The 15,219-nt window shown below is 37.9% G+C and overlaps 1 protein-coding gene across 1 annotated transcript in view; it reads right to left on the bottom strand.

Moving 5' to 3' along the window:
* LOC103748356 (KH domain-containing, RNA-binding, signal transduction-associated protein 1-like) overlaps positions 1–15,219 on the bottom strand; it is a 135,459-nt gene that overhangs the window by 102,681 nt on the left and 17,559 nt on the right. Inside the window, exons 2-3 of the mRNA XM_029554972.1 lie at positions 8,174–8,351; positions 7,521–7,799 (exon numbers count right to left, since the gene is read on the bottom strand). Of these exons, the coding sequence (XP_029410832.1) occupies positions 7,521–7,799; positions 8,174–8,351 (457 nt within the window). The remainder of the gene's footprint in view (positions 1–7,520; positions 7,800–8,173; positions 8,352–15,219) is intronic.

The raw sequence follows: 15,219 nt of genomic DNA, 5'->3' as shown, positions 1-15,219 counted from the left end.
CTTATATGCATGTATGAAATTCTCAATAATTTTTCTAAAGTTAAAAAAAAAAAAATTCTTCTATGGGCCAAACTCCACAGCAGCAGTAAGAGAGCAAAGGAAAGATCCATTTGATTTAAAGTAGAACCAAAGAAACAACAGAAACTAATGGACAGATTCACAAGCACCCATAAGAATACAGAAAAAAATGAGTATTTCTTGGGGCTGGAGAAATGGCTCAGTGTTAAAGAGCACTAGTGCTCTTGCTTCGAAACCCCACTAACAACCATTCCTATCTCCAGATTCAGGGGATCCAATGTCCTCTTAAGACCTCCGTGGGCATTGCCGAGCATGGGTGTACTTATATACATGCAGGCTCATACACATAAAATAAAAATAATAATATATATATTTTTTTAATTTTAAAAAAGTGTGCTTCTTGTCATCAGAATTTGAGGTAAAGGAGGGTGAGGCGAGAATGTATTTGGAAAGGTTGGAAACAGCAGTCAGTAGTGCTGTGAAGTAGGGAGACATGTATCTTTTTAAGAAAGGGAAATTTATGTTAATTTCCTAGGGCTGCTGTGGATCAAGAAGCTTAAAACTCCAGAAACTGTGGAGAGTAGAACTAAGATCAATGTGCTGGTAGGGTAGTTAGTGATTTTCTGAAGGCTCCAGGAAGCATGCTTCCTTACCTCTTTCAGCTTCTAGTAGTTGCAAGTGATCCTGGCATTCCTTGGTAGAGGCATCACTCCAGTCTGTCTCTGTCTTCAAATCAGCTTCTATTCCATGTATATATCTGAATTTCCCTCTGCCTATAAGGACACTAGTTGTATTGGATTTAGTGGCCACCATAATCTAGTATGACTGCATCTTAACTTGATTCCATCTGGATAACCTCATTTCTAAATAAGGTCACTTTTACAGGTGGACATGAATTTGGAGGAAATACTTTTCAACCCAGCATGGGCATCAGCCTAGATGAGATAAACAAAGGGTGTTCCCAAGAGAAGATTATAGCAGAGCTACATCTATTGGGGGGAAGCTGTAATTTAAATAAATATTTTCATTAATTCTTTGAGAACATTATACAATGTATCTCGATCTTATTTCTCCCTAACCCTCCCTGATCCACCCCCACTTCCTTACCCCTATTGAATTCAATATATGTTGCCAAATCCTCATGGGTATGGAAGCTTCTCTGGAATGTGGTGGAATGTAGATATTTTAAAGGAGGAAGATATTTGTGGTGGTAGAATAGTTGTGTATCTTAACAGTAGAATCACATAAATCTACACACGACAAAACTGTGCTCACACAATGTACCAGCATCATTTTCTTGATTTGGACCCTGAACTACAGAAACACAAGATATTTTGGACTAAAACGGGCCTTCTCTTCACAATTACCTGTAAATAACTATTGCAAAAATAAGCTTAAAAATGAATAAATGCCTTCAAAATGATTTCTGTGTTTTTTGTATTAAAGATTAATAAAATATGACTAAATTAAACATCAAAATTTTCTGGAATTCTGTTTCTGGAGATGTCTTCTAAGTAAAAGACAGAAAATATATAAAATTAGCATCATTCATTTAATAAATTTATTAAAGCCCTCCACACATAGAATGAAATGTAGACAGTAAGAATTCAGGGACAGAAGTCATGGTTCCAACCTCTGAGCTTAGAGGGGAAACAGACAGGATCAGAGTTGCATGTTGCAAAGTTGCAAAGTAGCAGTGGAAAGGTCAAGCAGAAGAAAGCCAGATGAGGTCCACCTAATCCGTAATGAATGAGATGAGGAAGCTCCTACAAAAGGCATCCTAGGTGAAGGCATCACCAGACTCATTTTGTTGAACGACTAAACACTACAACTAGGCAGATACGTTAGGAAAGGCATTCCAACAAAAGATCACAGCGCATGCAAACCCCTAGACAAAGGACGGGAAGAGCCAATCAACTGTACATCATCTCAGAGGACATAGTAGAGAGGCCAACAGGGGCACAATCTGAAGTCTGATGGAGAACATTTTCCAGGCATCTGCTGAGCATCAGCGTTTCCTGGGTGTCATGAGGGGTACTGCTGATACAATGCTGAATGAGATCTGGCTATGTTCTTCCTGTTCAGTCTAGTGAGACAGGCAAGTATGACGTACATGAAATCATGGCAGTGTCGATGGGGATCACAGTCTACTACGGGGATTTCCAGAAAGAAAACATATCTATCTTGATGTGGATAAGGGTATAGAGAATGAACTAAGTGATTACAGCCTAGATAAATTAAGCATAATGAATCAAGCAATAAGCCTGGGAAAGGAGGTGTGTGGTAAGAACGCCAAGAAACATAAACCATGCTCTACAGGAAACAGAAATTTTTAAAAAGTATGAGACGGTAAGAATTTAATTTTGAATGAGTCCCTGTGAATTACTCTGTGTGTTTAAGTGGGGAGAAGAAGTTGAAAGAGAGTCAGAGAAGAAGAGGAAACCAGCAAGGGTATCAACAGTGCAGGTGCAGACGGGCACTATAATGAGGGGAAGGAAACATTTACTAGACTTGGCAATCAGGAGGTGATTCTGTCACCAGGGTGACCAAGTGAGGGAAGTAGTGAAGACAGAGGCTGGACTCAAGAATTTCACAGGGGTAAAATAAGATGAACCGTCTAGGCATAGACTAATAGAAGTTTGAAAAACACACGGGGGATAAGTACTAAAAAGACTAATTTTATGACTTTTGTAAGTGAAACACATGTTCAGTTTTTTTTTTAATTAAAAGAAGCATTTCATTACAACAGCATTAACCTATTCAATAACATTTTTCTGAGCTAGGATACATCTCTTTCAAAATTGGCTGTACATTTCTAGTTTTGCAGATGATTTATTATGCTTATATAATCTTTTACTCATTATAAACTCTATAAGACATAAAATTAAATGAGGTTCCAACGTTTAAAAAAGATCTCCACTTCGTTGTCAATTTTTTAAAGCTATTCAGGTTAGATCATGTTGACAAGGCTGCTACAAGAAATGAGTAAACTGAGAGGAGGACGTGGGAACCTGAGGAAAGGGTGTAGCTACAGAATGAGTTCGGAGGACCGCAGGACCACTGGCATTGAGGAAATGGGTCCCGTTACACAGGAAAGAAGCATGTGGAAATAAAAGACAATGAGGAGAGGTATGAAAGTCTTTAGGTGGTAGAAGGTAGGGAACATAACAAGAGATACATCCCCTAAAAAGTAGACTAGACCACAAAATCACCAGCTATGAAAGAATTACAGGTTACAAAAGAACCCAGAGGAGGTCTGGAAGGAAAGAAAAAGACCCAGGGTCGGTCAGGGCCAAAGTAGACTGACAAATGACCACTGATGGAAGGAACGCGTTAAAAACCCTCTTCGAAATAATTTTTCATATAAAAATTTATTTTCTAATTGGATTTATGAGTTAAAATTTGACTCAGAAGTGATTTAAAGAGTAAATCAGGTTATATTTCCCTTGTTTTCTTACAAAAGCTGTTTTCAAATTGAGGTTAAGTATACAATGACATTAACAGGTTAAAGCAAGTGCTATGAATATTATATTTGTATAATGTCTGCTTCTTATATTTATAGAAATTACTGCTTATATTAGTTCAAGCATAATTTTTGCATCAAAATAACTATGCCTGATAAACTATTACACTTCCTGTTTCACATACAAAGAAAAGTCAGTATTAGAGAGAAAAACAAATGGTATATCCCCTTATGTCACACCTGGGAGGTTGTCAATACTCAACCAGAAGTGATTCGCATGTGCAAATAGATCTTTTTCACCACTTCATGAATTTCTTTCAATGCAGACCAAAGATAACAGGAATTTAATCTATGCCTAGATTTGGTTTTTATTTAAGATTATCCTGAATCTACAAAGAGCGGGGAAAGATATTATATCATCAAGAGAAAAAAATTCAACTTAGTCATGTGACTGCATCACAGAAAATGACTTTATAAATAACATCAATAAGTTCCATGACTCAAGTCCTTGTCAAGTTCTGTGGAAAATACTTAAGGGATAAAGTCTGTATCTTATAATGATCCTTATTGACAATTTAAATGTAGTTAAGTCATTACAAGTTAGTATTCATGGCAAATGTAAGTCTCTGGTTTTCTTTTCATTTTTAAAAAAAAAATCTTAAAGATCTGAAAAGGGAAGGCCAATGCTAGATGCAAGATCAAGGTTTTCATGCAAATTTGAAAATAGTACTTACATTATTTCAGAAACCACTTGAACTTTTGAAATATTTGACAATATTTGATTTCATTACTCCACAAGTTTGCCGAAACAGTTGTTAATCTATCGATATTTGTGAAGTACACAGGTTTAGAAAGGCTTTCCCAAAACACTCTGAGTTAAATATATTAATACATCTGAAAGTCTGGAATCATCATGATTGGATCTATAAATGTGAATCTGTCAGCCAACATGTTCAACTGAAAACAAGAGTATGTTCACACACTTTCAATTCTGGCCAAGACTTGAAAATATTTCAATATATTTCAGAACATAAATCTATCTCCACTGCCCCAAATAATGCACATACCTCAAATTACATTATGGTCTAATAAATATATTATTAATCATTAAACTAGGAAGGATTAAAAAAGCTTTAAAAATGTGCATGCAGTCATTGCTTTTTATGTTCCGAAAAGAAAAACATAATGCGTTCAAATCAGTAGGAGTCTGAAACCCTGATGAGAAATGTGGAGCATATAGATCTTCCTGTCCCACCGTTTAATCTGAGAGACAAGAAGACTGGGCCCAAAGAAGAAAAGCTCACAAAATCCAGGTTAAATAAACATGGGATTAAAATGCAGGTATCTAGATCCATGGTTTCTTACATTTCTCAAGAGCAGCACAGATATAAATAACCTCATGTAACTTCAAGAAGCAAGCAAATTTTGAACATAAGCAGAACCTTAAGAATCAAGCTGAGTTTGCTGTTATTATATTCAAGGCCTCTTCCATAACAAATGGCTAACTAAATAAAGTTAAAATTAAAGTAAGAAATGTTAAAACTAATCAATCGTGTTACAAAAACTCTTACAGTGAATTATTCAAGATCTATTATAAATCACAAATGTATAAAATATGTGCTTTTAATGTTTTTTCCAGAATCATGACTACTGAAAACACGAAACAAAAAAATATGAAATAAAATACAACACAAAAACCAAAATAACCAACAAAGTAATTTAAACCCAGAGTCTTTGATTTGAAATGAAGCAGGAACAAATGGGCATTGATTTGTATCTATCACCAATCATAAAACAAGTCACTGTGAGAACTTACTGGTTTTTATCATTGCTTTTATATGTATTAGCTTCTAGAAACTCATTCCAAAGAACAGAATCATCAGTATCATTTCTACCACTTCCTCAGTCTTGAGGCTGACTGCACAGAACTGACTGAAATGTACTTCTGTGTGCACCTTCCTTCCAAATGAATATCTATGTCAGGTTTATTTATAGCCACTGCCTTCAATCAGTACACTTCCACATCTGAGAAATAAAATCTCTGTGGAGGTCCTAGAAACCTTGGCAAATAGCTTTTGAAAAGATAATGAAAAACTCCATAACATAACATATACATTATGATTCACTGAGAATCCAAAGCAGATTCACCATTCACTCTTTAATGAGCACATACCAAGAGCCCGGGTGCAATTACAGAAGTAATTTACTCCCTATGCATCTTTTTGGGTAACTGTGTACGCTAAGATCGCTATCACCACCCCCTCTGTTCATTAGGATTTCTCTAAAATTTAGCCACCTTCTTTGTTTCTTACTGCTATGCTTTTCTCTGTTTGGGGATTCCCCCCCCCCCCCTAATTCTTTACAAAAGTAGGGCAGGCTTCCCCCTGCTGGGCAAAGATTAAATTACAAGGTACATTAGAACAATTTCCTAATTATCAAGAAATCAAGTTCCTGGGAAAGAGAAAGGTTAAGAAAGTAGGTATCTGTAAGTGTTTCTCTAGTCAGGAATGTGCATGTATTGTTCTCTGTTACACCGTCATCTACATCTCTTAGTTTCTTCAGTTTTGAAAGTACAGTCACACACATTAATGACTGATGAATTAATCACTGTCCCAAAGAGAATTCCAATTGTCAGGTCAGAGAAAAGTATCCATTTGTAATCCTTCTCATTTTAAAAACATTGTACAGTAGATGAAAACACTTATTAAGCCATTCTTTCTTTCTCAATAGTTCTATCACTGTAATGTAGCTGTCCTTAAAAAGTAGGGGAAGAATGTATGTCTTTATTTCACATTAGTTTTTCACTTTCGTTTCTATTTTTTTATTCACTAATTAGGAAAGTAGAAAGCATTATTGAATTTTGCACCCCAATTAGTCTACAAAATCAGTCCTTCTCTTGAAATCAGTTTAGTTATTTCACATCTTCCATATTCTGATTATAATTTTTTTCTCATGGACTTTAATGAAAACACTTTGTGATTATAAATTATTGTAAATAACATCGCATCAATAAAACGCTAAACTAAATCTAATGTCGACAACTCATTGAGAAATGGGATTTTCAGTTCATGTATAGCTAAGTCTCAAAATTATTTGACTGCTGAGGAACTGGCATAGAGGAAGTTGTCACTTCTAGCTTTGTTGTAGGTAAGATCTCACTAACCCTCACTACAAAACTGCACTGTGGCCAGTTTGTTGATGAAGCAATTCATTATTAATGAAGCATTCATCCAAAAACACTGCAGTTGTTTTAAGAAGGAATGTGTAGATTACTAGGTATGGTGTATCGTTAGTAGTTAGCATTATTTCAACAAAAATGTAATAATTTAGGTTAATGTTTGGAAAGAAGTTTTCGTGTGTGCCTTTTTGTCACGACCTTTCAAATCAATGCAAAAGGTAAGACATATCTGTTTCTCTGGGAATGGAATCTTTTAAGATTACAGGTGCACAAAAGAAAACACACACTTAGTAGAACAGTTGATCAATTATGGAGTGTTCCTAGGGACCAATAGCTCACAGAGTACCCAATCATCACGCTTCAAGTACATCATAAACACTTTAGTCTCTGCTTAGCACGTTCACATAAATACACGAACATTCATACTTTAATGTGGATTAATTCTAAGACTTTCCACAAGAAAGGCTGATTAAAGGGTATCAAAATTACTTCCAAATCCATACGAAAACAAAAATGCTGATCTGGGACTACGAAGCTCTCAGAAGACTACCAGGATCAGAATTTACTTCTGGACTGATTTCCTTGGTCCCTGTAGACCATGTTACACTTTATGGTTTCCCTTATCCTGGACCTTAGCAGGTGACACCCGCCCTGCTATTAGACCTCAGAGCTTTGGTCTTCCCTGAATTCAGTCACAGAGGCGCCCAGCCGATGCCCCAGCCCTGGCTGCGCTCCTGGGCTCCAAAGCAGCATCTCGCGGACTGTCCCTGCGAAGGGGAGCACAGCACCCTCCCCAACTTCGCCCTGATGGAGCTGGCGAGATGGACCAGACGGGCAGGGCTCCCGGGGACCAGGTCCTACCTTCCGCCAGAAGGCGCGATGCGTGCACAAAAGATGGATCCAGGCTATCTTTCTCTGCCATCAGCTCAGGCAAATATTTCTCCTCTTCCATAGCGCGGACTTCGGACCGTCCGCGGCGAGGCGCGCGTGGCGCTGGCTGGGACGCAGCGGGCCGCTGGCTCCGCGGGGACGTCCTCACCGGCCGGCTGCAGCGCCGCTCTAGCGCCGTCGGGCTGCGCGGCCCGCGCCCGCACCTGCAGCTCCCCGCGCCCCTAGTTCCAGCCGGGCTCCGGCCGCGGCCTTAACGGGAGGGGCGGGTCCGCGCGGTCCGCCCCCGCCAGCCTCCCATTGGACACTGAGTCCTGAGGGCGGGGCGTCCTCGGAGGCGGCGGGCGGTCATTGGGCGGGGCCGCACGTCTGGCAGCCTGAATGGCAGGAAGCCGCTGCAGAGGGGAGGGCAGCCCCGATGTGCCAGCGCTGTCTTCTGGCAACCCGGCCTTGCCTGGTTATTAGGCATGCTCAGTGCTGTGGAGCTGTTTGTGGTCTGCCGAGGTGCGGAGGGCAGAGAGAGCGGGAAGAGCACCCACACAGAGGCAGTGGTGCAAGAACGCACGCCAGAGGGGCTGAGGGAGCCGCGGAGGGAAAGTCTCAAGCTGGAAGGTGGTGGACTTTACCTGCGTCCCTGAGGCACAGGTGTCTCTCCCTCCGCGGTTCCCAGGCTCTCGCGCTGGGCTGAAATCCACAGCGCACAGGAGCTGAAAATACAGCGAATGTGATCCGTGACTGATGTCTCCCACGACCTACACTCGGGAAGCAGGGGTGGCTGTTCACTGATAAACAAATGAAGAGGCTCTGAAAAGATTTTGTTTTACAGAAATACACTTTCCGTGTACATCATCGCGGTATTGAATTAGGTCTAGGTATCCACCCATCCCTATGGCGGGGTCGGGGACTGAACTGAAAGATTAATAACTCAGTGTGTCAACTTAGTGGGAAGAACGGTGAGCGAAAGAAACTAGATGAGAGATAACACAGGTCTCTGATTTTAGAGTGACAGGCTCTTTCACATTCTTGGGTAATGTTGTTGAGCTACTTTATATCTGTCCTACCTCTATGCAAGTGAGCCTTAAACCCTCGTAGTGTCCCTAACAATGGGAGGAAAGCCCACCATCCTTCTCTTACAGAAGGGGCCGAGAAATGCGACTTGCCTACTTCAAATGAACAACATTCTTTCCTTGGTTTGGGGCTGTCTTCATAAGCACTTGTTTTCCTGTTCTCCTTTTAGTTTATATTAAGGGAGGGGCCAACTTTCCTACCTGTAAAAAAGATACTGAAAATTTTGTAAGTTCTCTTACTATATCCAATTTTTTTCCTTATTTATTCATTTTAGATGAAGTTGAGACATCATACTGAATTTGTGTAACTCTTAAAAATTTTAAATGGTTCTTATTCTTTATTTCACTCTTGTCTCTGAAAAGCACCATCAGAAACATGGGCAAAGGATCACCTTCTCTGTTTTATATTGTGGAAAATGAGGCAAACAATTTCAGCTTCATATTTAGTTATGCTAAAATAGACATGAAAATTCAACTTTGTATAGTACCATTAAACTTCAGATGGCAGTGCATATCACACTGTCTTGTATATTAAATATTTAAATGTGTTCATTTACTCAATTAACATTTATAGATATTGAAAAGGGCCTAGGTACTGTACTTAAAAATAGAGAAACATTGTCAGAAAGAGGAAAGTATTGTATTTCTTCTGGTGTTGGAGAAGGTTTCTAATGAGGTATGACAAATTAAGTATACATGAAAAATGGTCATGGTGTTGCTTGTGATAAAAGCTGAAAGGAAACCAATCAAAGTATTAAAACACAATACAGGGGAAGACATGAGATATCAGAAAGAGAGAGGAGAGAGAGGGGGGAGAGAGAGGGAGAGTAGTTCCAGCCGGGAGAGAGAGAGAGAGAGAGATAGAGAGAGAGAGAGAGAGGTGTTTTTTAAGGAACTGACATAAGGAGCCAGCTGTGTAAAATGTGCAGAGAAAGACAATCCAGGCTGGAGAGCTTGTCCACCCAAAACCCTCTGTGACAAGCAAGTACAGGACCTCTACGTGGAATCAAATGGTATAGGTCAATGTGACTACTGTGATCTGTGTACAAATGCAACAGATAAGGGTAGGATCACCCAGAACATGGTGAATGGAAAATAATTTGAATTTCAATTGAAATGCAATGTGGACCTTACTGTATTATCATGTTTCTGTTTAGAATACTTCTCAGAAGATCTCTCCTGGAAGACCTCTCTGAGCCTACTTTTTCTGACAGTGTTGAGGATGGTTAGCACCTGGTTTCCAGGAGACATGAAGAGGGAAAGCATGCTGCCAGTCTTCTGAAGAGTAGTCAGGTCCTGCCACAGTAGTGGTTAGATAACATGTCAACTTTAACTAGCAAATTATAGGAGTATTATAATGAGTTACAAAATTTAAAATATTGCACAACAGTTGAAACCACATATGGCTTTTAGGGTACCAAAATGTTAAAAGAATATTGTTCTGTGAAGCCATCTATAAATGCAGTTTATGAATTGAAAGGATACAGTTATGATTTATGATGTCCAGCAACAGCAATTTTATTATCCATGGGATCTTAACATTATTAAATCAGCACTAAGAAAATTTCCAAGTGTGGACTTTATTATGCAATGTCTCTGTGGAAACCAAGTTGATTATAAAAATGGGAAGGTGCCTCACTTTGTCAAGAATAACATTTGCTATTTGTTCTTAATTCCGATTAATTCTTATTGAAGATTTAAAATTCATTTTAATGGAAATAATAGAATATGAGCATTAATCCTAATCTTTGGGGTGGTTTGAATTTAGTTCAGGATGCACATCATAAAATAAACCTATGTATGCTATATTGGCCCTTAAAAATCCTTTTTTTTTCAGAAATGACTTAAAAATATTGCCTAAACAGAAGCTAGGCAAGGAGAGGCAAGTCCCAAGTCTCCTGCATACCTGGACTCATCCATGCTCAGACCCACATGTTTCTAGTAGATGACCTCACATCATCATGTTTTTTTCCATGGTTCACATATAGATTCTTGAGGCCACCAAAACTGTATATTAAATATTTCAAGAGAAATTGTACTTATGTGAATATTTTATAAACACAAATGTAAATATATTGATAACTTACAAATTAATGATTATGCCATGAGTATTTTGTGGTTATACATGAATAAATTATAACTACTCATAACCCTACCACTTTTGATGCCATGAAGTACCCAGATCATTGCTTGATTTTAAACATGAGTTTAAACATGAGTTTAAAATAAGGTTTTACATACTTATTATTTAAAAAATGGCATATTATGAAAAAAATACTCCCAACATAATTTGGATCCAAAGGATGCATAATGCATGCATTATAGAATATATTCTGCAACTGATGCAAAAAATATGTATCCAATACTCATATATCCTGTGAAAAAAAGACAATATCAAAAAAATTTAATCAGATTGATCTTTTTACACTAACAAAAATGACACATTATGCATCATTAAAGCACAGCATTTGCATGTCTTTCATTGTCCTTACCAACTTTAAGAATAACGCATTTGCATACGTTACTTGTTTAAGGATTCAGTACAACTCACTCCCAATAATAATCATTGATTAAGGATGAAGGGATGTATCAGCAGTTAAGAGGGCTTCCATCACATCATGACGACTAGATTTCAGATCTTAGCACCCACAGGAAAAGTCAGGTGTCCCTGAAAATGCCTGTAACCCCATCTCTAAAGTAGGCAGATATAAAGAGACTCACTGTGGCTTAATGGCCTCCAGCCTAGCTGAGAAAATATGAGCCAAGTGTCCAGGGAGAGACCCTGCATCAAAAGAGCAGGTGGAGAATGATGGAGGATATAGGCATTCTTCTGGCCTCCATTTGCTCACAGATGTTCACGACTTCACACATTCCATAACTATATGCTAGCATAGAAACATACAAACAGGAAGAAAGAAAGAAAGAAAGAAAGAAAGAAAGAAAGAAAGAAAGAAAGAAAGAAAGAGAGAATCATTGATTAACAAATTTGTCACCATTTAGCACTTTGTACAATGATGAAGATTGCCAGTCTCCATTTGCATACATAATATTGATTTAACATTCTTCAAAAAATATTTTATTGAATCTTTGTGTATTTTGTACAGAACATCTCAAACAGCCTTAATCATCTTTATGATTGATCCCCACTGGAAATCTCCCATACCCCACCTCTGAAATTTATACATTCTTTCTTTTGTGTTAAGGTCTATCCTATCATGCCAAGGTAGTGTCCCCAGACATTCCCCTGCGCAAGTTCATCTATTAAGGTTTCATCAGCCTATGTAAAGTACCTCGCTTTAGGAAGATCAGCTCTTCCTCGTCCAGCAGTAATCAGTTGCCAATATTTTTCAGCTGTCCATTTCCTCAATTATATTCTGGGTTTTTGTCTGCTTGAGTTTGTGTGGGTCTTATGCATCCTGACAGCATTGCTATAGGTTCATATGAGCAAGGTCCCAGGAGCTTGTAGGACTCTAATTCTGTATGGTCATCCATCTGCTCCCAGGCTCTTACAAATGTTCTGCCCCTTCTTCCCCAATGGTTCCTGATCCCTGAGTGGGTGAAGTTTTAATATAAGAGTCCTTTCCAAGGACTAGCATTCTGCAAACTCTTAACCTCTATGCTTTGGCCATTTGTGACCTTTTGTGTTCCTGGCTTTCTGTTGCAAGAGGGAGCTTCATTAAGGAGAACTGAGATATTCATTAGTGTCCTCTATCATCTAGTAGAAATAAGATTTAGATATTAATGGATTCATTTTCATGTTCTGAATGTGCTATTTTATATCATTGCTTAAAGAGTCCTAATGTGCTACTCAGTTTATTATAGTTTCATTAAATATACAAATTAAATCAGTTTATTTCTCTTATAAACTTCCACAGTATACTTCAGGGTTATAAAAAAAAAAGCAGAGTGTGGGGCTGGTGAGATGGCTTAGCAGTTAGGAACACTGGGTGTTCTTGCAGAAGACTCAGGTTTGAATCCCAGCACCACATGGCAGCTAACAACTGTCTGTAAACTCCACTCCCAGGGAATCCAACAGCCTCTTCTGTCCTCTATGGGCATTGTATGACATGGGTGCACTTACCTACATGCAGGCAATACACACATACACATAAAAGTAATAAATAAAACATTTATAAAAAATAAATAAGTAAAATAAAAAAAAAAGAGTGTAGGTCCTCTGGCAAGATGACTCAGCAGATATATTTCCTGCCAACGCCTGATGTCGTATCTCCAGAACCCTCTGACCTACACATTTGCACCACAGCATTAACATGCCCACATTCACAAGCGCACACAATAATAATAAGTAAAAGGAAATCCTTTTCCAAATGGGAATAGGGAGTGGTGGTTTGGCTCACATCAATAGCACATACAGTAAAAAGGCTCTCAACTATAATGTGCTTAGAACCAAAATTTGCTTATGCTAATATGTCACAGTAAAACTTAATATTCACTGCTTATAGCTTAACTCTGTGTGTGTGTGTGTGTGTGTGTGTGTGTTTGTGTTGCCATGGCCTATATAAGCAGAAATGAGTGTATAATTTAAGCACTGCAGAAGAGAAAGCTGGCATCTGAGGGCTGGCTACTGTGGTGGAACACTGTTACAATTAGGCCCACAACTTGTAGAGAAAGAACAATGAAGAAACAACACTAAATTTAAAGTGGCCCCGCAACCACTGTACTTTAAGGTGTATCTCTGGACAGTTACTATACATTGCATATTGCATTTGGCTCTGATGGCTAATTCCTAATGGGAGAGGGGAAGGAAGTAGTTTCATTCCAAGGTAAAATTATTGACTGCCTTCTTAATATTAAATTTTAGAACTGTTGACTTGTAGCTCAAGTATTGATTATTTCTGGGAATCAACGTGCTAGAAATTGCAACAACAATATATAATATTTTCCATTCACAGTAAATGATGATCTCTGTTGGACTTAGTATAAAATAAAGAAGGGAGAGCTAAGAGGTGATTCAATGAAAAGGAATCTTCAAATAAATTAAAACATTTATGTAAGTAATATATATGTATATCATAATTAACACAACAAGGGAAGAAAGTTTTGAATAAATTTTAACTATAATTTAGTTATTCCTTATAGGAAGCTCCTGGAAATAATTACTAAATAATAAAATAATGTTGTAAGAGAATGCCATATACTCAAGGTTGTAAATTGCTGCAAGTACCGGGCTGTTATGATTTTTTTTGTTCTTCTAGTCTCAAGAATGAAGATACGTCTATGCAAAGCAATCATTATGATACCCTATTGTAGAGAATGAACATAAAAATGCTGTGTGAAATATTTTTATAAAGTAGGTACCAATGACAGCATTCAGATTATCAGTGGCAGTAGAATGGTGGTTGTCAGGACTGGAGGAAGCAGGGAAGGCACAGAAAATTATTTAATTTTTACAAATTTTTTAAAGTTTTTAAAATTGAACAACTGAAGATTGCTTACACACATGTGAAAATGCTTAAAATTAGTACTCTTAACACTTAAAACACTTAGTAAGATAATTTTTCAATGAAAAATAAAGTGGGTGCTAGGCATTGGGAGAGAGTAATGAAATTAGACAAACACATTCCAGCTTGGGTCTGGTGGAGCCTGCCTGTAATCTCTTCAATTAGGAGACTGAAGGAGGGATTTGTCATTAGCTCAAGGTCAATGTTAACTACATAGAAAGACCTTGTCTCAAGAAAAAAATCAAAATTAAATAATCCATCCAAAAGAACAAAAGGAAGAAATTAAACATAGACATTCAGCACAATGTCATAGGACAGGCTCTGGGTGATATGAACATAAAACCTTTGAAAAACCGATAATCACAATTAAAATCTTCTAAATGTGTGACAACTAAGCAGTTTAATACTCGATTAGATCCTGGGCCAGCTTTAGTTGTCACTTTTAGTTTTCCTTATCCATCCAAAAGAACAAAAGGAAGAAATTAAACATAGACATTCAGCACAATGTCATAGGACAGGCTCTGGGTGATATGAACATAAAACCTTTGAAAAACCGATAATCACAATTAAAATCTTCTAAATGTGTGACAACTAAGCAGTTTAATACTCGATTAGATCCTGGGCCAGCTTTAGTTGTCACTTTTAGTTTTCCTTAAAATATAGGTGGCATTTTTATTTTTAAATTTATTTTTATACAATATATATTGAATTTTCCATGCTTCCCCCTATCCTCCCACCAAACCCTATGCACTCTGCCATACATGGCATATGAAGTCAAGTTTGTGTTCCAAGATATCCCACACTGAGAGTTTATCCACTGGAGTCTGAGCAACCCTAACTAGCATCACTCCCTTAAAAAAATCAATTCTCCCTGATCGTTTGTTGTTGTACATAGAAAGCATGAGGCAAATTTCAATTTATGCCAATTTCCACCGATTACATGTTTTAAAAACACTGAATAATTCTTCATGGGTTTGTTTTTCAGTTGAATTTTTGTTTATTTCATACAGAACATCCCAATCAATCTTAATCAAATTTATACTGCCTTCCCCACTGGTGCCCTCCCATAGCTCCAGCACTGGAATTCATACATTCCATCATTTGTCTTAAGGCCTATTGTGTCAAGTTAGTGTCCCCAGACAT

The sequence above is a fragment of the Nannospalax galili genome, unplaced genomic scaffold (genome assembly GCF_000622305.1).
Source record: "Nannospalax galili isolate Female #2095 unplaced genomic scaffold, S.galili_v1.0 scaffold925, whole genome shotgun sequence".
Taxonomy (NCBI): domain Eukaryota; kingdom Metazoa; phylum Chordata; class Mammalia; order Rodentia; family Spalacidae; genus Nannospalax; species Nannospalax galili.
This window is presented reverse-complemented; position numbering and strand designations above follow the sequence as displayed.